This window comes from Lichenostomus cassidix, chromosome 4A (assembly GCF_008360975.1).
Source record: "Lichenostomus cassidix isolate B80296 chromosome 4A, HeHo_3.0, whole genome shotgun sequence".
Classification (NCBI taxonomy): domain Eukaryota; kingdom Metazoa; phylum Chordata; class Aves; order Passeriformes; family Meliphagidae; genus Lichenostomus; species Lichenostomus cassidix.
In genome coordinates this window covers 8,243,302-8,268,911 of record NC_139485.1, presented here as the reverse complement: position 1 = coordinate 8,268,911, position 25,610 = coordinate 8,243,302, and the positions used below count along the sequence as shown (strand labels likewise).

Sequence of the window (25,610 nt, the reverse complement as noted above, 5' to 3'; positions counted from 1 at the left end):
AGATAACTTTTATTTGATCTTGATTTTGCTATGTTATCTTCTTGATGAGTCCAATATGGAAATTCCAAGGCAATCACAAGTCCAATGTAATAATTCTGTATAAAACTGTATAAGACACATGTTTTGAATTGAAAATGTACTGACAACATTTATCTACACATGCCCATTTTTAAAAAGAAATTATAGAATCAACAGGAAATAAAAAGATTATTCCTTACTCATATTAGGCCTGACTCCAACACTAGTAATCAGATTGACTGTTAAACAGCTCCACAAATACTTGAACTCAGTGGAAGTACTTAGGTGGGCAAATACTGCAGGGCCCTGGCAAAAGTGGGAGAATCTGGGCTTCTCTGAGTCAAAGGTTTATTATTAACAAAGCCCTTGGTTGCTCAAACCCCAGAATGGTTTCAAGTGAACAGTCACACCACTAGTTGGAGAAAGGCACACATTTGATAAAGGAGAATGAAACAGCTCACTGACGTGTTGATACGCAGCTGATAAGGAAAACAAAAAACCGACTTCAAAAAATAAAACAGTTGTGTTCCAGTCGAAGCCCGAAGCAGCAGCTGGTCTCTTTTCTTTCCCAGCATCATGAAGGTGTGTGTGACGATGCTGAAGATATTTCCAATTCTAGCCATCCTTGCAGGTAAGAATCACAAACTGATCAAAATAGCAGTGGCAAAAAGGGAAACTGTTGAAGTAAGAAAGCAGGTGAATCTCACTGGCAAACTAGGAGAATATTTGAGGTGATTTATTCCAGGATGGGAATTAGCAATTAGTATTACAATTAGTATTGCAATTAGTATTGGCTGCAAACAGCCACGCTGGACAATGCCAGTTTGATATTGTTTGACTTTATATTTTTACTAGAGCAAAGATTATTTCAATTAAATGTATTTCTTCAAAATAGAGTTTTATGGAAACTAGAAGATTTTGTGGAGTCGTTTCTGCTAAAATTAATTTCTTCCAGAAAAGCTTGTAACAGTCAGGCTCTATGGCACTCCTGATTCCAAAACCAGAGAATGATAAAGTAAATATGTGGAGCAGATGAGTGGAAAATGGATGTTTTCAGTAGAATAACATTGTGTTGAAAGATGGTGCCTTTAATCCTGCAAAGAGCAGAAAATAAATACATGTAAACTGCGGCATGAAACTATCATCCTCTGGCCAACACTAATTCTTAAAGCTGAGAACAGTGAACTGAGATACCTAAAATAGTATGACATGGCTTTTATATTAAATCTCAGTAAGGATTAAGCTGCTGTGAACTCAAAAGACAAATAGGACTGGCAGCCAGCCTGGGATCCCCTCTTTCCCCAAGGCAGGTTTGACACATTTAGGTCAGTCTCCAGCCATTCCTGTGACACTGTCTTCACATATAATATAAATCTTGTCGTTTAAACCCATTAATTCTCATCCTACCCACCACCAACATGGAAAGTAGATTATTCTTTTCTTCCTTGCAGTGTGCTTTTACTATTGAAGCCATCAAACAAGGAAAACAGTACCCAAAAATTTCAGAGAGATTTGCATACTGTTCTAGCTCATGAATTTGCAATATTTACATAGTTTAAAATGACAAAATAAATTGTTTATTTTTATAAGCAATGTTTTCTCACACAGGTCTATTAATTTCATAGAAATACTCTTTGGTATTACTGTAGGTCCTGCTTAAACTATCAAAAGCAGCACCCAAACATAAAATATGCAGATCCTGCATTGAGAAAAGTATTTTGTATCTTTTCTCTCTATCATTAATATATGCAATAACCCCACATGAATATTAATATAACATGAAATTCTCACCTTGCCTGTTTAGCATAGAAAGCTCCAAAAGACTTATGTTTTCCATCACATTCTCCTTCTGAATCTTTAGACATTAGCTTTGAAGCTGGACTCAGTGACCTACCAAACCCTTGAAGTTCAGATTTATTTTTCTGACAGCTCTAGCTTTGCTGTCATGTGTCATCATGGCTAGTAATTCACACAGAGGATAGAAACAGATAAATACTGTGAGGTGGTGCTTGAGTCCTTTCATTATTGTGGTTGTGTAGTCAAGACTGACTGGAACATTATGGGGAAGGGCACACAAGTTGTGTTTGCTCCCTTTCTGCTTTAAGCACAACAAAAACAGTTGATTGAGTTACCAAAGAACTCTACATAATAGAGTACAACCCACATAATAAAAGCAGTTGCAAAAAGTTTAGTTTGATGTAATAGCATTGGAAAAACAAAACAGCTTCTGGAGGTAAGCCCTTAGAAACCTAAACAATAGCAAAGGAATTAGTAAAACAAAAGCAGAGAAAGGTCCAGCCTGAGGGACCCCATAGTGACACTGAATCCCAGTCAGAACATAAGAATGTATGAGGTGAGAACACGGTGGGTGACGGTGCTCCACAGTGAAGGAGATCAGACATCTAAAGAAATAACTGCAAAAAGCCCAAAAAGAGCAAGAAGGGTGTGGGAGAGGGGTAGGCACAGCTGTGAATGAGAGTGCCAGCACAGGAGAGCGCTGTGAGTGCCGAAGAAAGTTTCGGTTTAACCACAGACTCTGAGAAGATGAGTATCAGAAAATGAGAACAAGTATAGGTTTAGGAACTCTGCTTTTTAAGAATATTATTTGTTGCAAGGCCACTGCTGTTCTGGGGGATTTATTTGCTTGCTAGCTTTTACCCTCTCCCAGGTTTTGTCATCACCGAAATTTCACACAAAGCCCAAGAGAAACTACTGAAAACAAGAACAGCCAGATATGTCCTACAGGTTTCTTCCATAACACAGCAAGTGAGGCTCTCTCTCATGGCTCTCAGGGTCAGCCCCAGCTGATCTCTCCTCACACACTTACTGCCCACAGGCCATGCCAGCACAGTTGTGGTGACTGTCCCTGAGAAGACAGTGAATGTCACGACAGGAGGGAATGCAACCCTGCTCTGCACATACACGAGCTCTGGACCTCTGGGAAATTTCTTTATTCAGTGGAGTTTTTACAGTGCCAAAGAGAGCCAGCTGCATACCGTAAGATATTTATTTATTGTTACTATGGAATTATATGTAAGATATCCTTAAGTCCTCAAAGAGTCTTGTTATGTTGGATTGGGTTATCCTTACTACAGACCAGGTAATGTTGGTGTTCCCACCCTAGAGACTAAGCAGTGAAATTGAGGGGCAGATGAACAAACAATCTAGGCTCCTAGTTCCCACTGACATGCCTGAACACCCTCACAAACTGATGAGAAAGTACAAAAGTGATTCAGATGCTCAAACGACTTGCTGCAAGTCATACAGGAAGCGTGAAGCAAAGACCAGGTGTCCAAAAATCACACAAGGGCTGCAGCCCCTGGACCAGCTCCCTTTTCTCTTGTCTGGCAGATATTTCCTGCCATTGTGAAGGCTGCTTTCCTGGTGAGACGCCCTTGCCTGTGACAATGTGTTGTTCCCCATTAAGGGTCAAATGGGAGCTCCTTGACTCAAGCACTGCTGTTGTGTTTTGGCAGCTCAATAAGGGGTGCTGTGCACGACAGTGGACTGTGGGCACAAAGTGAGCAGCAGGAGTGTTGGCAGGACTCTGCAGTAAGTTGTCATAGCAGGAAATTTGCCACAGCGAACTTGCATTGGTATTTCACGGCATGCCATGGCTGTCACTGTGGAAACAGAACAATTACAGGGCAAGGGCAAATGCTTCCTGCCCTTCCTGAGACCCTGAGGGGCTGCAGAGCCAAACAATGTCTTACCCTGGGGGTATGATGAGACTGTGGGGCAGGTGGGAGTATCAGCATAGATGGGATTGGGAAGGACACCAATACCAGGCAGTGACTTGCTCTAGCCACTGCCCGAGCCTCTCACATGGCTGTAAAGACCTTGCAGAGCAGCCTGGTCTGCCTGGAAGGAGTCAGGGGTGGGGTGTGTACTGCCTGTGTGTACTCACACTGCTGCCCAAACTTCAAGAACTCTCTGTTAATCTTATGTTTTGGTGGGGAAATGAACCCAGGAATTTCATTCCCAGCATAACACGTAAGGTATGAGTTCCCATCAGCTCAGTCCCAACAGGTACTGAGCAGTCAGCAACACCTTCATTTATAAGAAGAAATCCTGATTAGAAGTGTTGCTGAATTCTTGAAGATGACTGGGATTCCTCTTCCATGCCCTGGTGTCAGGCTTGTCTTTGTGGGACAATCATGTCCCATTGTTTTTATGTTGTTGCCAACATTTTTTTTCTTGAAAGTTCAATTCCCCTGCCTGGTGTTACAGCTGAGAATTGATATAAAGAGATTTGGCTTAGAGGAGTGTCACAGTCCACACTGAGGATATTCTTGTCATGTTCACAAGTTTCCTAATAATATTACAACAAGAGGTTTGCCACTGTTGATAGAGTTGTACCTTCTATGTGGTTTATCAATTACAGCAGAATTAGACTGTAATTTGCAGAATGTGCAGGTTGTAATGCATTTGGCATTGTGCAGCAACAGCCAATATGTAAGAAATTGCAAATGAACCTAAGACAGAACTGCTCACTCTTGCAGTATATCACAGCCACAGATAAAGCCTGAATCAGTGCTAAGTACAAACTCTGGGCCCATCCCAAATTCTGACTCTAGCTGAATGCCAGACTGATGTATGCACACTTTGCCTGATTAACTGTGTGAGCACTAATTACTCATTATTTGCTTTCCTCAAGTTAAACCTATTTTACTAAATGAAGAATTATTCATGAAAGGGTGGTAGCTACAGGTTTCCTAAGTTGTATATGGTACAATATATTATCATTTTGATCCAGTATGTTACATCTTAAATTTTAATCACTTGTTCAGGTGGGAAGTACAGCACTGACATAGGATCAAGCTCATCTTCTCCAGGTTTGCTTAGAGTCTTTCTGTTCTACTTGCATCAAATTTTCCATATTGCAACACAATAAATGCCATACATTTTTCTAGTCACAATCAAGAGAAATAAGCAGATTGTAGTTATAAGTATTTTAGAAGGAAAATCACACAGTTTCAAGAGATCCAGAAGGGGAAAACCATTTATAAACTGTGATAAATGATGATAAAAATACCCCCTGAAAATTATAATCACAAAATACTGTGGGTGGTTCAGAATAAGGTCAACAAGAACTAGCTGATGCAAGACTACCAAATGTCAGGGAAACCTTATGGATCAATCCCTCCAGTGCTCCCTCCTGCCTTCTGCAGCTCTCACTGCAGGCAATGGGAAAGCTGTCCCTATAACGTCTGTAAGAAACACTGCTGGGAAAAATTGCAGCTGGATTTCCCCATCTGAAACTAATTTCACGGTAAAATCACTTTCCCACTGCAACACATTTGTAATGGCTGCATTTGTGATGGATGATTTGCATTTTCATTCCATAAAGTCAGCTCAATCTGGAAAGGCCATGGGTTGGTGCTAATCCCATTCTCCTGGCACACCAAGGCACAATCTCCTCCTGCTGCAGCTCCAGTTCTCCTGGGCTGGCATGCCTGGGGAGGCTCTGAGGGTTCCCATTGCTCCCTGGAGCCTGCTGATGTCCTGGAGGGTGCAGGACTCGGGCACTGCTCTTTCTAAAATGCTTTCAGCAGCCTGTTCAGTCTTGTATTACTTGACCCTGTATCCTTTTACCACCACATGGCAATTCTTTACCATTTTGAACTTATTCACAGTAAAATTAATGGTGTTAATGCAAACACTGGGAAGAAAGGGCTGTGATTGCTTGTGGAAAATATGGTTTAAGAAATCACGCAACACAGCTGAACACGAAGTTGGATTTTCACCCTCCCTCTGAATAAAGTTGGTATTTCTATTTCAGGCTGGTGACTCTTCTGAGTTTCAGAAAGGACTGGAAGGCTGAAAGCCCACATGTTTTTCTTCTACAAGTTTAAACAAAAAGATAATCTCTCTACAAACCTGGCCTGGCCCTGGTGGCTTGGCACATAGCTGAAATAAGTTTCACATTTTGTTCCAAGTAGGAAACATATGCATGGCAATGGAGGAGATTGCCAGCTTTGGCTCTCATTGTTTAGGTAAAACAATACAAATGTGCAATTCAAAAATATATTTAATATGCTGATAAGATGACAAACCCAACTATATTGGAAAGACTGGCACTATATTTTACCGAATAGCAAAACAATAGCGTGCATTTTAAGTAGAATAAAACTATTTGATTTTATGAGATATTTGGGTTCTTCTAACTGGTCCATAATAAAAAAACCAAACACTTCCTTATAAACAGCATGTATTTGCCCTGAAAAATTTCTTGAAAATTCTGGCTCTGTTAAAAATTTGCCAGTTTTTTTAGCAACTAATTGGATAACATTTTCAAATTCCAGTTTTGAAAATTGGAAAATTATGCCAAATATTTTGAAGACAAGAGACTTAAAATTTTTGTAAAAGATTGGGGAAAATATGTCTTCTCCCACCTACTACATTTTTAAATACTCCTGACATCTTACTAAATGCTAGATGTCTTTGTGGGGCTGGTTTTGTCTTTTGCTGCCTGTTCTGGTGTTTCCATGCCCTGCTCTGCCCTCCCCAGCACTGCTGCAGGTGCTCAGCAGCCCCAGCCTGGCAGTTGGTGGGGTGAGGAGGAGGAGATGCCACAGCCAGGCTGCTCACAGGCAGCACGAGGAAAAGGCAGGCAGCAAACACAGCCAGGTGTTCACAGCACTGTTTTGAAGACAGCACAGCTTTACATAGTGTTTTTATCTTATTATCTTTTTACTAATTGAGCCTAACTCTGCTCTTTTCCTGACAAGTTTCTCTAGTCGAAGTAATTTTCCTCGCTTGAACTTAATAATACAAGAATAAAATCATGGGAATATAGAATGCCATACATATTTTTAACTTTCTCTTATTGCCATTTAGCCCTTAGTGACATGTCCTTTAATGCTAAATTGAAGTTTTAAATAATAACTTCCAGCCAAGGATCTTGAGAATTTTCCAATACTGAGCAATCTCTGTTTTACCTCTAGACAAACTGAGGCTAACACTATTCATTCAGCTCACCCAGGGTACATGGCCTGGTTCATAAGGTAAAGTCTCAGCTCCTGCTCAGACCCACATCTGTGCTCCATTTCATGCTCTGAGTCACTCGGCTGGCCCCAGTGTAAAGCACCTAAGTAAATGTTTGAAAGCTGAAGCCTCTGTTGACTCTGCACAGGCGAGGCTGCAGCCTTGAAAGCTAAATACAACTGCTGAACCTCACCAGGGCCCCACCTCGAGCCTCCAGCCCAGACCACCCACAGGTAAAGTCAATGAAATGTGCAGGGACACTGCCTGGCTAACCAAGATGTGCCCAGGGCAGGATTCTTGATTGAAATTTTAAATTCACTATATTAGTAAAGGTCATGGATGCCTGTTACTTGCAGGCAAAACAGAATTATTGATAGACTTCTTATGAAAATGTTCTCTTAAAAAAGCAAGCTTGTGGCACATTGTTGAGCAATGGGGAACAAGGAGGGAAAGCCCAAAGGAGGAGAGAAGCAAGAAGAGTGACCTGAGCACTGATGTGTTAGCTTCTTCCACCCTGACACCCCAAATTCAGATCATCAGTAGTCCCAATGCCAGCACAACTCTGTTGCCCAGCACAAAGCAAGGGATGGCCATGGGCACTGGGCTACCCCATGTGAGAGCCTGGGGCCAGGCAGCCCTGTATGTGGGAGGTTTCCATAAAAACAGCTTCATGGAATGGAGAGGCAACACCCCCAAATGGAGTGGGACAGAGATGCTGTTGTCATGTCACTGCAGCTGGAGTGACCCTGGATGTCAGTGGGACCATGGTGGATTGCCTGTGGTTATCACAAAGGAAAGTGCAGACAAGAAGGAAATAATGAGGTTCTAACTGGGATGTTTGGCGCAAACATCAGACTTCAACCCTAGTTTGCCTAATTTTAGGTAAAATTTAGGAATAATAATTTATTGCATCTCATGTTTGACAAGGCCTGAGGTACTTTCTGCACAATACACTGAACATGGGGCACCCTGCCCTTGTGATCAGCACGGATGGTAGGTGGGGAGCTGTGTGGAGAAGTGGCTCTTTGGTTTTGGGGGAACATTTAAAGTCTCATTTAACTCTCAGATCAGCACATTTTTACTCAAATACAGCATTCCCCATGTCACGGTATTCTGAGTATGGATGAAAAGTCAGTCAGTGTTTGTCAAAAGACGGTGTATGTGACAGATGCACGGGGAAGATGTAGCTGGAGATACAAGGTAAGAAAACAATCCCCACAATCTTGAGGGGGGAAAAAAAGAGCTAAACAGCTTCTACTAGATTTGTGCTACTGTGAAACCTGTATTCACAACCTGTATTGAAATCTCAAAATGAGCACATGTCTGAAATAAGTTGAATTGGATGCATAATTCAGAACTTTTAACTCAGCCTATTTTTTATTGCACTTTTCTCTATCAAAATTATTTTGGATGTAGCTGTTGTGTAGGGTATTTTTTCCCACAGCTGTTCTAGGTGGCTGAACTGACACCTTCAGGAATATTCTACCCAATGGGTATCTGAAGGGTGTGTGCACCCTCCAGGAGCCTCTGGGCTGAATGTGAGCAATGCTGGATAGCCCAATGTTGGATAGCCCAATGCTGGATAGCCCTACATATTTACACAGAAAAGAAAAAATCATCCTGGATGTCCTTTCTAGACATTATATTTCTAGAATATAAAAACATTTTGAGATGTGATAGATGCTGAGCACACTGAGCTGAACTGGCTTCCTCTCAGCTGTCAGCTCAGAGCTCCAGCCAGAATCCATTCCAAACTCTGTGACTGCAGCAGGATTCCTGTCTCACCATGAAGTACAGGGTACAGCCCAATGTAAATAAAGGTCTAATAATAACTGCTGAAGAGCAGTTACACCAAATGCACTAAGGAAACACATTGGTGCTTGGTGCACTGTAGGAATTATTCCCTAGTAGTTCAGCCACGAGAATGATACTGTGAGAACATGAAAGAGTTGCTCCTGCAATGTATTTGCACCAGTTAAAGCTGCTGAATGATTAATCCTCTAAAGGCTTTTGGCTCACTCCCTTTCTTCTTCTACCAATGTGCTGTAGTGACAAGACATTTCTAGTCATTGTTAACATCCTCAATTCCCCATGCAAAAATCCCAGTAAGGCAGGACATAATATCCATAGAACCTCCTGGCAGACCAGAGTTTTGACAAGAATGTGTGAAAAGAAGCTGTGGATGAAATAAGGCATTTGGGCCCAGACTCAGTCATGTGGCACATTTCAAGGAAACCAGCACATGCATGAGCATTTGCTTTCTTAGCTAGCAGAGCTCAGAATCTGAGCTTTGGGCCTTCATTAACACTCTGAGTGTGCAGCATTTTTTCTCTAATTAGATGCTTGAGGGAGTGATGAACATTTTTTCCCCTTGCTGTTATTTTATAAATTCTGTCCTGAGAATTCAAAGACAGATCATGACCTCAAAGCAGTAAAGTTGTTCATATCCTCCATTTTCCAGTAGCATGAGAAAATGTCAAACAGAAAATGAGAAACCAACCCAGTGCTGGGGCCCTCTGGATGCTGGCGCTTTCCAGCTCTCCAGGCAAAGACTGTGAGTCACACACTGAATCTGTCAGAAAAACGTCATCCAACAGGATGCTACAGCTTTACATGTGCTGGTGGGGAAAAGGGAGAAGGGGCTGGGGGAGGAAAGACAGGTACTGGAAAAGAGGTCATGTCCTGAAACTGCCCCCCAGTCAGGACTTCTGTGGAGATTAAGCAGGACACTTTGTAATGCACCTTCAAGTACATCTCATAACTTTGCTATCCATAAGTACTAGCCATGGACAGCATTGTGATGCAGTGACTCCAGGAGATGAGGGATGGGAGGAGTGTTGACCTGGAAATTATGAATGAGTCCATCCAAAATCATCTAAAAGACACAGATTTACGCAAATTCTAGTATATATTTATCCTGTCCCAAGAAGAAGAGAAGCAGGGGGAAGAATGTTTCTTCTAATTTCCTGCCTCCTTCTTCACATACCCCCTTCACACCCTAAGGAAGATCTTTCTAAAGAAGCACAAAGAAAACCTGTGGGTGGGTCCCTCACACTCTGCCAAACATCTGGCAGCCTTTGAAAGTCCTCAACTCAGCACCAGCTCTGCCAACTGCTTCCTCTGCAGGCAAATACTTCCCCTACCATCACTCTAGAAGAAACTGCCTGAGGACATGCAGAGTAAGCACAGCACTGCCTCAGAAAGCCCAGAGGGATGGCTGGATGGACACAGCAGCCCTAGGCACTGTCTGGCCCACAGGTTGAACAACCAACCAAACTGCAACCCTTTCTAAGGTCAGGGAGATGTTTTCTGGGCAACTTGCCTGTTTAGCAGAAGCTGGTGCCTCAGATTATGAAGTTATTAGGACAACAGTTTTGGGACTGATAATCTCTGCTCCTTTTTCTGTCAGTTGTTTGATTAGTCATCCCGAGCAGCTGCTTCCATGAAATGTGAAAAGGCACCATTATATAATAACTTGCCTGAACAAACTAGCTGGTAAGAAGGAGCAGCAACCATTAATTGAGCAAAAACCTCAATATTGTTTCTACTCTGGTAAGTTATTGACTTCACTAGAGCTGCTCATTATTTGCTTGAGGACATAAAAAGCTTATTTTTTGAGGGGAAGCACAGCAGATTTCTTTTGTATTTTTTTTGCATTCAAGATGGTACATTTAAAATACATTTATCACACAAGATTAAAAAGGTTTCCAGAAAAAGCCTACCATTGATCAAATATACAGTTTTCACACACACACATTTTAGGTAATACGGAAAGAAATGCCAATGAGATGTGTGTCTCATTGGAAGAGGAAACATTAGCTGTCAGTTGCCCAAAGCCAAAAAGTTACCCATATCTTCAACAGAAAATAAGTTTTTTACTTTTGAATTGGAACAAAACACTTTTGCAACGATTTTCATTTCAGTTTTCTGAAAGCCATAAAGCAGATTTTCAAGGACAGCACAAAACCACTTTGAACAAGGGTTTAAAACACCCATTTTGAGTGTATTGTTTAAAATGGGCTATGAATTCACAGCCGATTAACTGAAACATATTCCTCTTAAATGAAATTTCCTGTGTACACGATCCAATCATACCTCTGGGACAAGATATACACTCAGTAATTAATCAGAACATTATTCAGCCTTTTTGGTGTTTACCACCTTCCTTCAGGCAGTGAACTCCAGAGCCAGTGAGATAAGCATCAAACAGGAGAGAACAGAGAACAGGCAGGAGCCTGCAGAGGAACTGAATGCATTGCTTGAGAATGTTTCACTGCCTTTATGTTCATGGCTGAAAAAAACAGACCCAGAAAGACTCTGATTGAAGCCATGAAGAGAAGAAATCATCTCTGCTGTGTTGACACCTGCCTCTGATTTAACAGTGTACACAAAATATTTTCACTGCATTCATTGAATCAGAAAGAGGAACACAGGGGATTACTTTTTCAGTGCACTGTATGAGGACTTAAGCACGTAATTCACCCTGACTCCAGGTCAGATATACTGGAGGACTACTTGCTCCTGTGCAGTGTTTACTGGCATGTCCTGACTGCATTTCAGACTTGCAATGCCAGTTCTACTCCCAGGAAGATGTGCTGTAGCTAAACGAGCATTCAGTGGATCCCTTCTGCTGCTGTTTCCTCTCATCACATAAATCCCAGATCACTCTGAGGTAGATTGAGTAGAATTCAGGCCCTTTTTCCAGCAATCAGGCCTTTAATAGGTTATGATGGGACTGCCACTCCTCTCATGCTGCAGCAAGACACACATGACTTCATTGAAATCATGGTAGAACCTAATTTCACTTTAGTGTAAAAAGCTGGTGGAAGCCCTTCCACTGCCCCACTCCAACTGGTGCAGGTGATGGACAGGAGGTGGAAATCCAGCCCATCACTGTTGAGAGCTACCTAGGGACATCAGCCTCAGAAGAGTCTGAAGTCAGAGGTCATGGTTCTTGTAACTTCAGGCTCTCACAAGAAACAGCGATAAATAAAACTCTGCTATTGCTCACACTCAGATCAATGTTGAATGAGACTAATGTGGCCAGTGTGCTTTTGTAATTCCAGGTAGACAACATTTTTGATAAGTGATTTATTTAAAACAAACTCCCAATTTGAACACTCTCCTTCCCTGGAGAATATAGTGTGTCCATCCAGACTCTGGTTTTGCAATAGATTTCCATCTCTAGACACTTGCAGAGCTTAAAATCATTTTTTAAATGTATGTTATCGCACACACACAATGAAAAATGGGAGGATGTATCCAGCTTCAGCAGACTTTCTAACCAGGTCAGTCACTGTGCTAACCCTGGACCTCTCATGCTTCCTCACTGCAACACCAGTGTTCCAAGCCTTGGGAATGCAGGGTGCTCAGAGCCCTGCATCCATTGTACCTGGTGTTTGTAATCCTGGGGCAGGGAACGATAAAGTCTGGCTGAGGAGTATGCAAAATGCCACTTGAGATGGAGCCAAGCTGCAGTCCCAGAGCTGCTGGTGCTGTGCAGCCTGGGCTCTGACCTTCACTTCAAAGCCATATCATTGCATAAACCAGCTGTGCTCTGACAGTTTTGGGGTGTACCTTGCCTTGAGCTAATAAAGGGTTTTAGATAACATTTCTTAAAGACTTCAGTCAACACCGTATCAGGGTGGATAAATAGAATTAAGGATAAATATTCTTAATTCAAAATGCCATCAGTTGATCTGCAAAGTAAAGCAAATTATAATTCTCGCCTGGGGATCTACAGTATCCCTAAAAGGCAGAGGACTTTGACCATAAAGAAATTTTGCTCTAATTGCATGTGTGATGAATCTGCTCTGTTCTTGTACTGCATTCTTATGGCTTTCAAATTTACTACCAACAGATCAGGTGGCTTCTTTGCTTAGACTTTTGTTTTGGGAATTCATTTCAGTTCTCTGTTTGCTTCTGTATTTGGAAAGCTCTGCAGCCACCCACTTTTTGCAATGACAGGTCCATCTTTGCCATAGTCCTCTACTAAGCAGCTTATTAATGATATCACAAATTATCAGTGCTTTACTAAATACCACTATTCACTGTGCATGACTTAGCATTTTTTCACAGAATTGCCAGATGATGGTCTATGGTCTCACCTTTGTTTTTGCAAATGCATCACTCTGTGCTTGGAGTATCCACAAAGATCTAGCTACTGTTAACTACACAATTAAAAATGCCATTTCTGAAAAGCTTGTCTTTCAAGAACCTTTAGAAATAAGTATTCAAATGTACCATATTTTCATTTCTGCTTTCTTGGGGGAGGAGGTAAGAAAGGGGGTCACATTGCTTGGCTTTAATCAGAAATCAACTATATTCTGAGTATCAAACAAAGCAGCCAGAAGATCTTGTTGTTAAACTAACAATTGATTCTTTATCACAGATCTATTATTACTCAGAAGGCCAGTCTTACTCCTATGGAACATTTAAGAACAGGATAACAGCTTCAACCAATCCAGGGAATGCATCAATAACAATCTCCAACATGCAGCCCTCAGACACTGGGTCCTACACCTGTGAAGTTTTCAGCCCTCAGGGTGATGCTGGACAGAGTCAAAAATCTGTGATTGTCAATGTGCTGGGTAAGTGCCTTCCCTCCCTATTGCTGGAGTGTCGTTTTCTTCCCCTGTTATGAAACACTGAATTCACAGCTCAGAATACATAGGGCCAGAGGGAATAACAGGCTGTGGTAAACAAGGGCTGTGATGCAGAGGGAAGCTCCCTGAGTCACTGCTGCAGTTACCAAGGGCTCTGGAGGCAGGCAGAGCCTGGGTGCCCTCTAGCTTCCAGCCACAGCTGACCTGCTTCCACTCCACAGCTGCTTTCACCTAACCTGCAGTCAAACCTCATTCTCCCACCATTGGCCTTCAGAGTCACTTTGTGCTCTCAGAAAGTTACCTCATGTAAGCAGGTGAGAAGGTGGATAGAATTACCCAATTTCACTCCATTTTTCATACTGGAAAACAAAGAGGTATTAGCTTTGAATAAAATAAAACACCCTTTTAGCTGTGAGTGACAACTTCTCGCTGAAACCATTACATGCAGCGCCAGCACAGACCAAAATTTCACTAATTTTACCTAACATTGATCACAGTGACTTGTGCAAATCTAGGGAGAGGCAGAAGTAAAGCCCAAGAGTTCTGGTCACACCAATTCCCAAAACCTCTAGAAACTTAGTATGTGTTGGATGGAAGTAGTACAAAATCTGGTTTGCATGGAAGAAGGCAATAGTTCAGCTGTGAACAAGCAGGACAGAAAGGATGAAAAGCAGTGGAATGAGAAGCCACAAAAGCATATCTGTAGGTAGGAAATTAAAAACAATGGGTGTAAGTGAAGACAGAATCTTCCCTTTTGTACAAAACAAGAAAATTATATCACAACAGATATATTTTTTAACAGAACTATAGTTGATTTATTTCCTTCGCAACTGTAATATACTGAAAGAATCCAGCCTTGATCCTCTTCCTCTCTGTGGAAAAGTTCCTGCCACATCCCTAAAGAAAATGATGCTGCTGTGTGGCAGAATGGAGTATGGTGAATAGTAATTTCCATTATAATGAAAATAATTGATAGTCTTTGTCTCAACACCTCCCTAAAGGAGTAAGTATGGAAATGGAAGATAATAAAACTGTATCCTAGGCAATGTACATATATTTAATGTGACTTAATTTTTTTATGGGGGGGGCTTTGGTCACTCTGCTCTTGGCTGGAAACTCTTTGAAACTCTGCTCTTGGCTGGAAATCTGTAGATGGGGTTCAGTTCTTTGCTCAGAGCAGCACAGTACCAGAACTCGAGGTGGATGTTTGCAGCCCTGTGTACACACTCACAAGAGGTCTGTTCTTATTTTACAGTCAAACCATCAAAACCCTTCTGCAAAGTAGAAGGAGCACCTGAAAAAGGCCATCTAATCTACCTCCTGTGCAACTGTGAAGAGGGATTGCCTCGGCCCACCTACCGCTGGTACAAAGTCGATGAGAACACCCTCAAGCCTGTGACAGAGCAATTTAGTATGTAACTACAGGACTGCCATGCCATGCTCAGGATCTGAAATCCCAGCATTTCAAACTCTGTGTATCACATAGGCTAATTAAAATTTATCCTCCTCTTCCAATGGCCAATGTCACAGAATTGTATTTTTACTTATTCAAATTGACCAACAACTGTCAAAAACACAGGGCACTTTTTCTATTTAATAAAAAACTGTTGAAGTCCTGTTGATGCCTTTAAATTGTTAAAATGGGAGAAATATTTATGCCTTTACATCTCCCTTCCCTTGAAATTTTGAGTGAATTTGTGTCAAATTGTCATTCAAGTACTAGGACATCCTTGCATTCCAAAAATTTTCTGTAGCTGTTACATTTTCATTTGTGGAGTTACACAGACAACCACAGTATCAATGTGGGTAAAACATCAGCCAGACTGGTTGGCTGAGTAGGAGCTTCCTAATACACCCCACAGAATCTACTGGAGCAATTTTCAAAGAAGGGAAATATTTTATATCTAAAGAAAATTTTTTAAAAACCCAAATAAATGAATTGGTGAACCCAGTTTCTAATCTCCGAGTAGGTCTCTGTGTTACTCACTACAGAGAACTGTTTGCCTCTACAGAATACAAACAGTAAAGTGTACTTGCTCCCTGTTTGTCACAGATCCAAACTCTGGCATCCTTTACATTGGCAACCTCACCACCTTTGAGACTGGCTATTACAGGTGTGTGGCCAGCAACCTCCTGGGGAACAGCACCTGTGAGCTCGACCTGACTGCAAAACGTAAGTGCAATGCTTGAAGGTAATCACATCTTTGATGGAGGACATCCACAGCTTGCAGGAAAATTCTCTAACAACTCTGAAGCAGAGATTTTTTTTTCCAAGTAAGAACAGAACAGGATTTGGGGAGCTCTGGAGTTTGCATTCAGGCGTGCCCAGAATTTACACTGACCTAGAAAACTGATTTTACATCCCCACCTTAGTTTCCTGCAAGGAGCAGGAGCTGGACCTGGTTCTGACTGCAGAGCCTTTACTGAGAACAGACAGACACGGAGCTCTGAGCAATTTCTTCCAGCCAATGGTCCCACTGAGGTCTCCCCACCCCAGAAATTACAACCATCACTGAAATGTGGCAGTACAAGGACTGAGGCACTACAGATGTGATCCCCAGGTGAAAGACAGAAATAAAGGCAGCCTGAATTTCAGTATGTGTTTGCAATGACTGTTTTAGCCAGGCATAAACAGAGGTTGTTGGGATAGGGAGCTACCCAGTGAGAAAGGAGGCAGCAAAGATCACACAAGTACAGATCTCTCACTTTCCTTTGGCCTCCCTCCTGGAAATAGTTATTTGAATCCAATCCCTTCTTTCTGCTAAAGACTCCTGCACCAAATTTCTATGGGATTTTGCTATACTGGTACTTTTTAAAAAGTCAAGTAAGCATATTTTTTTTTTCTTTCCAGATTCAGATGGTGGTGTTGTTGCTGGAGCATTGATTGGAGCAATTCTGGCAGCTGCTTTAATTTGCATTATCGTCTGGGTCCTCACCAAGAAGGCAAAAAAAAGGAAGTCACCAAATAATGAGATGCAGTAAGAATTTCTCTTTGCTTCACTTTAAGACAATTATTTCTGTAAAGCACTGCTGATAATCCAGAACTGAAGTAAAATGCAATTACTTTAAAGATTTTTTGAAGGGTAAATAATACAAGTTTTGAGAAAACTCCCAGAGTGAATATCTGCTTTTTGGGGACTTTTTACCTGTTGATCTTGTCACAGAAGTTGCCACTGCCCTCTTCCCTCTGTTAACAGGCAGCTACCACTTAGCAGTATCTAAAATGGTGAAGTAAATGTTTTTAAACAACTAAAAAGCTAAAGAGGCAAGTTATAAAACCAGCTCTTTAAAGTTAACAGGGTCTGTTAAGAGCAGGTGGAAGTAAAAAAAGAAGAAGCAGCTAAGGGCTGCCTCAGCAAATTTACTGAGATTTAAACACAGAGAGCTCAGTTCAGTGCTATCTGAAATTACACAACTCACACTTGGGATACTCCAAGGCATCTCAAATTGCAGGAAAAACAAGGTTTAGACAATAGAATGGAGCCCAGAATGTCCATTTTGATCCTGCTCTGGAAATGTTTTGTTTTTTTCTCTGTGCTTTGGCTGCTCATTTTCCCCTTAAATCGCCAAATCTTCAGAATAGGGATAATCTCATGCACTATATAGACTGTATTTAGCCCCTTGATGTTAAATGTTAAGTAACTACATGCAGTTCAGTCCAGGAGAAAACTGTGACCTCTCTATAGCACAGGTCTCAGACTTCCTAATACAGAATTCTGCTAACCCACACCAGTGGACAGTCACTCATGCACTTGATTTCTGCTTTCAATTGATGTAGCATTAACATCCAATTTTGTGCTCAGATCCTAATAAATCTTACTGCATTGAATTAATCCACTAGCATCTGATATTTTTTACCATGTGAATATGCTTCAGTATTGGGATTTGCTTTATTATTGTTTTGATAAGATATTTCGAGTTAATACCTGTTACTAGAAATATTTTTTTAGATTTCTGTCTTTTCTAAAATACGAAATATATTTTATCATACTTTTCTAGATTTCAGTCTTTTCATAATTATTTTCTGACTGCACTCTATTTTTTATGCACTTCAATGGCACACCAGATCCTCATGGAATTTCCCAGAAAGCTCACACCAAGCAGTATGTTTTGCTATCCCTCCTCAGACACTGTTTGCCAGCTCGCAGTTTCCCATTCCACTTTCCTGGCATAACATTTAAACACACTAAAATCCATTTTATTCTAATGGGATCACTTAAACCAGCAATGCAGATGTCTTATTAGCTAATATGCTGTCACTCTCTCTGTCTCAGCACCAGTGATGCTGTAACCTTTTCACACAATCTTGGAATAGTAATTACAAGTTACTGTTCAGATAGCAAACACAAAGGTTCATTCTTTTGAAAAACTCTAGTGTACATGGGATTTCAACATGTGAAATTACAATCCTAATCCTGTCTTCCTGCAGAGAAATGGTTCAGAAACAACCCAATGCAGATTATGCTCAGGTACCCAATGAAGAAAACATTGCTGCAACCACAGTTCCATCCAGCAATGCAACAAATGAATACCCAAGTGTTGATGAAACAGCAGCTCCTGGAACACCTGAAAATGAGGAAAAGCAAGAAGCAGAAAAAGAAGAAATAGCCTAGAGTTTATTTAATAGAGTTTTCTTTGTCACCTTTGGACCCCTTTGTACAAAAATGGTTGTCATTGGATTAACACAGAAGCATGACTAAAGCTTAAACAGGCATTTGCATTGTGGGCCCCTGGGGTGGATTGAAAAGGGTCTGTTACACAGGCACCATGTGAATAGCAGATTTGGCCTTTAAAGTTAAACAAATTTCTTTTATTATCTAGTTATACTGTACAAAAATTTAAGTATAAAAAGAGTATCGTCCACATTTATCTAATGTATTTTGCAAAACTAATTAGGAAATGGGCTGAAGCATTTGTCAAAATAAGAACTTTCCAGTCAAGTACCAGTAATGCTGTGTACCCACACAGTTCAGAACCATAGCAGCTTTCTCCAGAAACAGTGTTGGCCAACCTGCTTCCTGTACACCAAGAACACTCATCATGGCCAGTACATCACAGTGTTTAAAGGAACTGATTTTGCACACCAGAAGTAAAAAGAAGTTACATCAATATCATCAGAATGCAGAAACAGATGTTAAAACCTGAGCCACTGAAACCTTGGGTGTCTGAATTCCACTCAAGCTAAAAAAAAAATATCCTGGAAACTTTTACCCTGTTCCTGCCTGACATGGAATACATTCTGTTAACAGTGACCTTCTTGGTTTAAAGTTCCTTAGGGGTGACACTGCCTTCTATACAGCACATGAGTTTCTATTGCTTCCTCTGCCTGAGATGTTTTAAGTCTATTTCCAGGCTAGTCCTACCCACTGAGCAACAAACTCATGCTGCTTTTCTTCTGGTCTCTTATCCCACTGTAAAAATGTTCTCTAGGTGAAAGCATCGAGGGGAGGTAAGTGGTGCAAAGCACAATGACAGCCAGTCATTGAGTAATGAGCACCTTCTTGGAAGGAAAAAAGGGAATTGAAGCACACACACCTGGGTCACCAGACACCCCTTCTCTCTGAGCCTCACTTCTAAGGCTACACAAACTCAGCTTTTTCAAAAGGTAATGATACTACATTCAGAAGAGCTCAAGGACCATGGGGCTTAGGCAACTACAGACCCACATCCTCAGCAGCTCCCTTCTGAACTGGCTGAGGCAGCTCCTTGCTGACACTGGCACACAGTGGCTTCAGCCTCATGCACTGCACAAAAATATTTCTGGCTCAGGGATCTGGAGCTTTTTGGCACTTAATTTTTTCATAGCATCTTACATACATAAATCCTTTGGTGACTAGGATTTATGTGTTCCTAGACTGTAAACATTAGTTACACGCAACATTTATCTATAAGATTTCTGGGATAAAATTTTGAGGTTCAGTTCCTACAGTTCTAAGTATGTTTATCAAGATAGTGAGCACAAAAAAAAAAAAGAAAGAAAAAGAAAAAAAAGGAAAAAATATGAAAGAAAAATATATGGCAACATTTAATGATGTAAGGCATGAGATGCCAGTAAAGATTTATTTTGGATCTTCAAGCATAACTGTATTCATTGCCCTTTCCTTGCAGCTTTCTGGCTTCCAAGTATTTTTCTTTGATAGGTGTGTCCTTGTGTTTAGTTTCATTCCAGAGTAGAAGAGTATTTATGGTGTTCCTTTAACACTATTTTAGCTAAAAACTGTTTGTGCCAGACTGTGAGGGTCAAACCCTTCCTAATACTAACACTGCCATGTTCTACCAGTGGATCCTCAGACTCCTCTCTCCCCAAAACATCCAGGGTAAATCTCAAATCAGGAGCTGTACAGAGGTCTCCTTAATCAGGAAGCTCTTACTGACTCTTGTGGCAACTGTGCCAGGCAAAATTAGTAACACACATCCTTCAATCCAGGTTGAGCAGCTTACTGGAAAAGTCTGACATTGACAGCCAGGCTGTGTAAACCTGCAAGATGATGCATTAAACACACTGAGACAGCAAGAGAACAGTCACTACTACCTGCTGCTCTTTGGGTGCTATTTCTTACTGAAGGTGTTTCCTGATTATATAATCCAAATAAATTATTGGTCCAAGGGAGCCCTGAACTTGGCTGACAGCAGTAATAATTTAAAGTAACTTATCTGACATTCCTAAGCAAGATTTTACTCTTGCCCTTCATGGGAAAATATAAATAAGCATCTTCATAGCTATAGTTGTATTAGTTCTTCTAAAGCCATCTCCTGTATATAAATGTTCTAATCACATTTTTCTTATTGCTACACCTTTCCAACTTCCACAGCTCTGCAACAGCACTATTGTGATTGAAGAGGGGACTCTATTATGTGGTCATATTTCTTTTAATCTTTCCTTAATCTCACCTCCACGCATTTATCTGCCAGTATTCCTTATGTAACTTGCTACAGTAAGACAGGAGCTTATGCTGGTGAAGTTGTCAGTACAGTCTTCCTAGAACACCACAGGTTTTATGTTTGTTCAAAAGGTAGAAATTGTTCATGTTAAAACCTTTTATATAAAAAAAAGCAACAATGACCATGTTTTTGTCTAATGATTCCTTACATACTTCTAACCACCAGTGTGAAATAGATGGTAGTAAAAAGGCAAAAATAAGCACAACAGACTGCTGGAAGGGAGGTAAGGAAAATAACATGTATTTGGAGTTTCTCACCATAGTGAGGTGTTTTCTGTAAGCCTACTGGCAGATGTTTGTTCTCATTATGGAGTTTGTAAAGTTTATTTAAAAGGATGGGACACCATTCCTAGCTTCCCACTGCGATGCTCTTGGCAAAGTACAAGTCAAGTTAGGTATTGATCCACAGTGTGGAGCTCTAAAACCCTGCAGAGCTGTGCAGGATGCAGAGACATTGTTCAGAATTTGCTTTAGATGTTCCAACAGTCTTTGCTGCATGGCCCATTTATCTTCCCCTGGGGAGTAGGGATCATTAATACAGACACCAGATATTCAAGCCACCATCTCTTAAGGAAGTGGATTTACAAAACTAGAGCTGTGGCAGGGTTTTTTGCTACACAAAGATCAAGAATGAACACAGAACTCTTAGCTTTGGCTGCTCTCAAATCAAATTTTCAGCAGCACCTCTGCAATGTGTAAGAAACATTTACTCAGCCAGGTTCCTCCTTCAGTCAAGGTCTGCATGGACAGAGTTTACTGTACAGGCAAGTTATCCCTCTTGCTCTTAATGAGTCCCCTCAGTGAAATTTAACCTGCATTTTGTGTTCTAAGATACATTTAAAGTCCTTGGTGAAGGTATTTGCTTGATTGTTAAGTTTCTGCCTTGCTTATCAAAATAAATTACATTACCTTAATCCCTACAAGTCACTGTAGAAACTGTCAGCTTTCACCCTTTCCTTGAGGCTGAAGATCAAACACATTGCATTTCCATACTATGTAATGGATGGCAAGGTTTCATCTCACTTGCTGTTCATATCCCAAATATACAAGCTATTCAGAAAATATTTGGTTTGTTACATCTAAGTTTAATAAAATTTCATAATACCAAACACTATTGTTCAGGAAAGTTCTTTATTTCACAGAATTTTATCAGCATTCTTTGTTCAAGGGGAAATCTATCCACTGGTGTCAAAAATGATTTTACCAACAACAGGACAGGAGGTAATTTTTCAGACTCTGCCTTGTTAGCTCTGCCTTGTAATAACTTAATATCAGGGTTTGCTGTGAGTAAATAAAGATTAACAGGATTCTGTTATAAAATGAGATGGTAAACTGCAAGTGTCAGTGCTGCATATGGGAGTCAAGAGAACAGAAAAGGAACCTACAAAAGGAGTAAGAGGAAAAACCATTAAATTTGAAGTACATCCCAGAGAAGTATCCAGAGACACCCATTATAAAACAGTGTATTTGCAGAGGTAACCCTGAAACTGCGCCTGCATTCTGCAAGCAGTCCAGTGCACTTCATCAAATACATGTATTTAAAGACTCAAGAGAAAAACAGGGTAGCAGTCAGTAACAACAGAAAAGCTTTAAACACTCAGATCTCACTTAACACACCAATAGCAAACATGGATACAATTATCTAAGTAACTGAGCTAACTGCATTCTACACAGGGAGTTACAGTGTCATTTGGAATCATCTGAAGAATAACAATGAATACCCACAAAACCACACACACAAATCACAAAGGCTAAGGGAAAATACAAACACTCTAGAACAAAATAAAAATTGGCTTTAAATGGTTAAAACATTTTTGGTCCTGTTTCTTGAAAGAAATAATTCTTAACTGGGATCTGAAATAGAAGGAATACCACATACACATCACACTGTAAACTGAAAGAAAACAGCAAGATTTTGGGAAATACTTTAAAATCAGTGAAATATTTAATTAACAGGAAGTACAAAGAGTTTTTTTGGCACTGCACTTGAAGGACAGCTTCAATAAAAACATTTTATTACCATGCTGATACCCATACACGACACCATAGTTGAGCTATCAAAATATGAAGTTTGCAGTCTTAAATTGAAGTGCAACAGGAGAGAGGCTCCAGTGGGAAGCCCCCTCTAGCCTTCCACCATTCTTTTAAGGATGGCTCCCAGGCCACCCTTTGCCACTTTCAGAGGGGTCAGCTCTTCTTTATTCTCAATGTGAATACTTGCACCGTGAGACACCAGCAGCTTTGCCTCCTCCACTCTCTCTTCATCGCAGGCTAAATGACTGCAGTGAGAACAAGAAACCCACAGCCACTGTTAAACAGCCCAATCTTACAAAGAGCAATAATTATGTCATGTCAAAATGACAGCAAGAACGTTGGGGGGAGATACATCTGAGAACAACAAATCCACAAGCAGCCAACTACCTAGACAGATTCCAAAGCTTGCTGTCCAGTCCCTCTGCTGTCATTAAGCAACTCAAGAACATTCCTCCTGCTGCTGTCCTTGCAATGTTAAGACAGTTCTTTGGGTTAGGTTTTGGCTCTGCAGTCAGCAAAGCTAAAGAGAACATAATCCATGGTGAGAATGGAAAATGGCAATCTCTATTAAATTGATAGTGAAAAATAAATTGTCCAATGCTAAAAAATAATCTAAAGTAAAGAGTTACTGCAAATGCAGCAAATGTTTGTTTCTCCATTTAGCACAGTGTCCTGAGAAGAACTGTGTGCATTCCAGGGCCATACTGGGGTTTATGTACAGCTAAAGCATACTGCTTGACCTTTTTCACAGCAAAGTCTAGATTCCACTGTGGTTTTGACACCAAGTTCAAAGCAGCTGTATAACCCTTACAGATTCAAATTTTTCTCTAAGGTAACAACAAACACTGGGTTAATTGTACTTTAATTGCAACTTATTTTCCTTAGAGAGGTGAAGAAAAGCTTCTAAAAAGAGTTCTTGCTTGGCAGGACAGAGTAGGCCAGCCTGCAAGACCAGTTTCCTACGACTCTGATGTCATTAATTCACTTTCTACCCTCTAGCAGGGACCAATGCTTTCCAGATTATTACAAAAGGTGTTCTACACGCTTTAAGTAGATGCAGCAACACATATTGAAGTATACATGTACAGACATACTCAAGCAAAATACTAAGTATGACTTTCTGAAATACTTTTTAATTGCAGAGATGTGAAGCAAGAGAGTATTTTGAGGTAACAAGAAAATTTTTTTTTAAAAGTTTAATTTTTTTTATTTAAAAAAAACGACATTGAAGTAATGGAATTTCATTTCACAGAGATTATGCTATATTAAGCAAAACAAAAAGAAAAGATTACTTACAGAGGAGTATTCCCTTCAGAGTCCCGTATATCCACAGTTGCATTGTGCTGCACAAGGATCTGTACCATTTTTAGGTTTCCTTTGGCTGCTGCTCTGTGTAACGGGGTGGATTCAAAGTGATCTGTTGCATCCGGATTCGCTCCGTTCTCCAAAAGCATAATGGCAATCTGAGCATGTAGAAAGAGAAAGGTGTGGGGGAGGAAATATGTATGTCAATAAACCTAAATCCTTCTTCCAAGAGCACCACCAGCTCCAATAACTTAGGTAAACATACCTCCTGCTTATTTTTGGAGGCTGCATAATGCAGGGGTGTGCAGCCATTCTGATTGACAGCGTTTACATGAGCACCCTTAGCAATGAGGGCTTTCACAATTTCATCACGGCCTGCAGAAGCTGCAATGTGTAAGGGAGTCCAACCAGCCTACAGAGGCAAGAAGAAATCAAGATTATTCAAAACATGAGTTTCAGGAAGAAAAACACGGCAAGGCATAACCCAGACAGGCTTGACTACTCACACTGTACATATTCTTACAAGCATAAAGCTAAAGATTATTGATTTTCACTAGAGATAAGGCTCATGTCTTCTTCTTCTACTGAATGCAGGCCCAGAAATCACTTCTGCTATGCAGTTATGCATGATATCTTTGCAGAACAAGATCTTTGTCCCTGCAGAATTTGCAGTAGTGCCTTTTTAAGAACAAATAGGAGTGGTAGAAAAGGATACAAAAAAGTTTCTGCAACCTTTTCTACACCCTACCCTGTAAAAAGACATTTTCTTTTTAAGGATGATATTTAGGATGCTTTGTAATGGATGCAAATACAAGAACAGGAGTAGACCATCTCCTTTCCAACTAAGTCACTGAACCTGCACCTGCTTTATTAAGGCCTTTCCCAACAGGAGAAATCTTCAGGCTACTCCATGAGTTGGCACAACGAATTTGAGAGATCCCACAGACATAAAGGCAACACGAGAACCCTCACAACCACCCAAACACCCCTGGTTTTACAGCCTCCTGCATAAGCAGAGTTCTCCTAAAATTCCTGGACAACAAGCAGGACTCAAGTCTCCTCCTCACGCCTATTTCAGGACGAAGTGTGAAATACTTCACCCTGCCTTCCCAGTGCATACAGAGCAACCCGGGCTTTTCCAAGTGTTCCAAGCCCACGGGAGGAGGGGGAAGAGGGCGGGAGGGAGAAAGGAGCGGCGGCAGTGGCTCCGGGAGCTGCCCGGCCGCTGTCAGAGCCGCTCTGCGGCTGCAGCCGTGACAGCAGCCGGCCCGGCAGCCCCGCACTGCCCGCACAGCGGCCCGCACCGCCTCAGCCGCACCGGGGCAGCCGCGCCACTCACATCGTCCTTGTCGTTCACAGGCACGCCGAGCCCGAGCAGGAGGTCCGCGACGTCCGTGTGTCCCGCCGAGCAGGCCCAGTGCAGCGCGGTGCGGTGATCCTGCGGGAGGGAAGCGGTGAGCGGGGCAAGGAGGGGGAGCGGCCGGCAGGAGCCGCGCCGCAAGGAGCCGCCCCCGCGCTGCCCAGGGCCGCAGCCGGCTGACCTGGTCGGCCCGCGTGGCCTGGGCTCTGTCGCGGAGCAGCAGCGCCCGCAGCTCCTCGAGGCGCCCCGCGAACGCCAGGTTACACACGGCCACGTCCGACACCGAGCCCTCCATGCTGCCCACGCGCCCCCCCGCCCGTGGGGCGGGGCCAGACGGGCGCTCCGCCAATCAGAAGGGCG

At 41.6% G+C, this 25,610-nt stretch overlaps 2 protein-coding genes across 4 annotated transcripts; one reads left to right on the top strand and one right to left on the bottom strand.

The window, feature by feature from the left end:
- The first annotated feature begins 521 nt into the window (after positions 1–521).
- Positions 522–18,862, top strand: VSIG1 (V-set and immunoglobulin domain containing 1). Of its 2 annotated transcripts, XM_085060395.1 has the most exons (8): positions 522–649; positions 2,855–3,015; positions 8,098–8,205; positions 13,397–13,595; positions 14,866–15,021; positions 15,664–15,783; positions 16,462–16,588; positions 18,040–18,862. In XM_085060395.1, exons 1-8 carry the CDS (start codon positions 595–597, stop codon positions 18,221–18,223), a joined length of 1,110 nt encoding a protein of 369 aa, XP_084916521.1. In that variant the 5' UTR covers positions 522–594; the 3' UTR covers positions 18,224–18,862. The 2 variants fall into 2 exon arrangements, with proteins under 2 accessions (XP_084916521.1, XP_084916522.1); XM_085060396.1 differs by lacking the exon at positions 8,098–8,205.
- A 2,803-nt stretch (positions 18,863–21,665) lies between these two features.
- Positions 21,666–25,582, bottom strand: PSMD10 (proteasome 26S subunit, non-ATPase 10). 2 transcript variants are annotated; one of them, XR_014852210.1, is made up of 6 exons: positions 25,432–25,582; positions 25,230–25,328; positions 24,156–24,302; positions 23,882–24,048; positions 22,973–23,105; positions 22,707–22,830 (listed from the first exon to the last, which is right to left on the bottom strand). XR_014852210.1 is itself a non-coding variant. In XM_085060397.1 (5 exons), the coding sequence occupies exons 1-5, from the start codon at positions 25,543–25,545 to the stop codon at positions 22,677–22,679; spliced, it is 681 nt and encodes a 226-aa protein (XP_084916523.1). In that variant the 5' UTR covers positions 25,546–25,582; the 3' UTR covers positions 21,666–22,676. The 2 variants fall into 2 exon arrangements, 1 of the variants encoding a protein (XP_084916523.1); XM_085060397.1 differs by lacking the exon at positions 22,973–23,105 and having other exon boundaries at positions 21,666–22,830.
- Positions 25,583–25,610: the final 28 nt, after the last annotated feature.

Coding starts and splice junctions, on each gene's coding strand:
- VSIG1 (XM_085060395.1), top strand. CDS start 595: ATGAAGGTGTGTGTGACGATGCTGAAGATATTTCCAATTCTAGCCATC. Junction 3,016..8,097: donor AAGAGAGCCAGCTGCATACC/GTAAGATATTTA, acceptor ACTCAAATACAG/CATTCCCCATGTCACGGTAT. Junction 15,022..15,663: donor GCCTGTGACAGAGCAATTTA/GTATGTAACTAC, acceptor TGTTTGTCACAG/ATCCAAACTCTGGCATCCTT.
- PSMD10 (XM_085060397.1), bottom strand. CDS start 25,545: ATGGAGGGCTCGGTGTCGGACGTGGCCGTGTGTAACCTGGCGTTCGCG. Junction 24,303..25,229: donor CTGTGAACGACAAGGACGAT/GTGAGTGGCGCG, acceptor TTGCCTCTGTAG/GCTGGTTGGACTCCCTTACA. Junction 24,049..24,155: donor CCTCCAAAAATAAGCAGGAG/GTATGTTTACCT, acceptor CTACATGCTCAG/ATTGCCATTATGCTTTTGGA.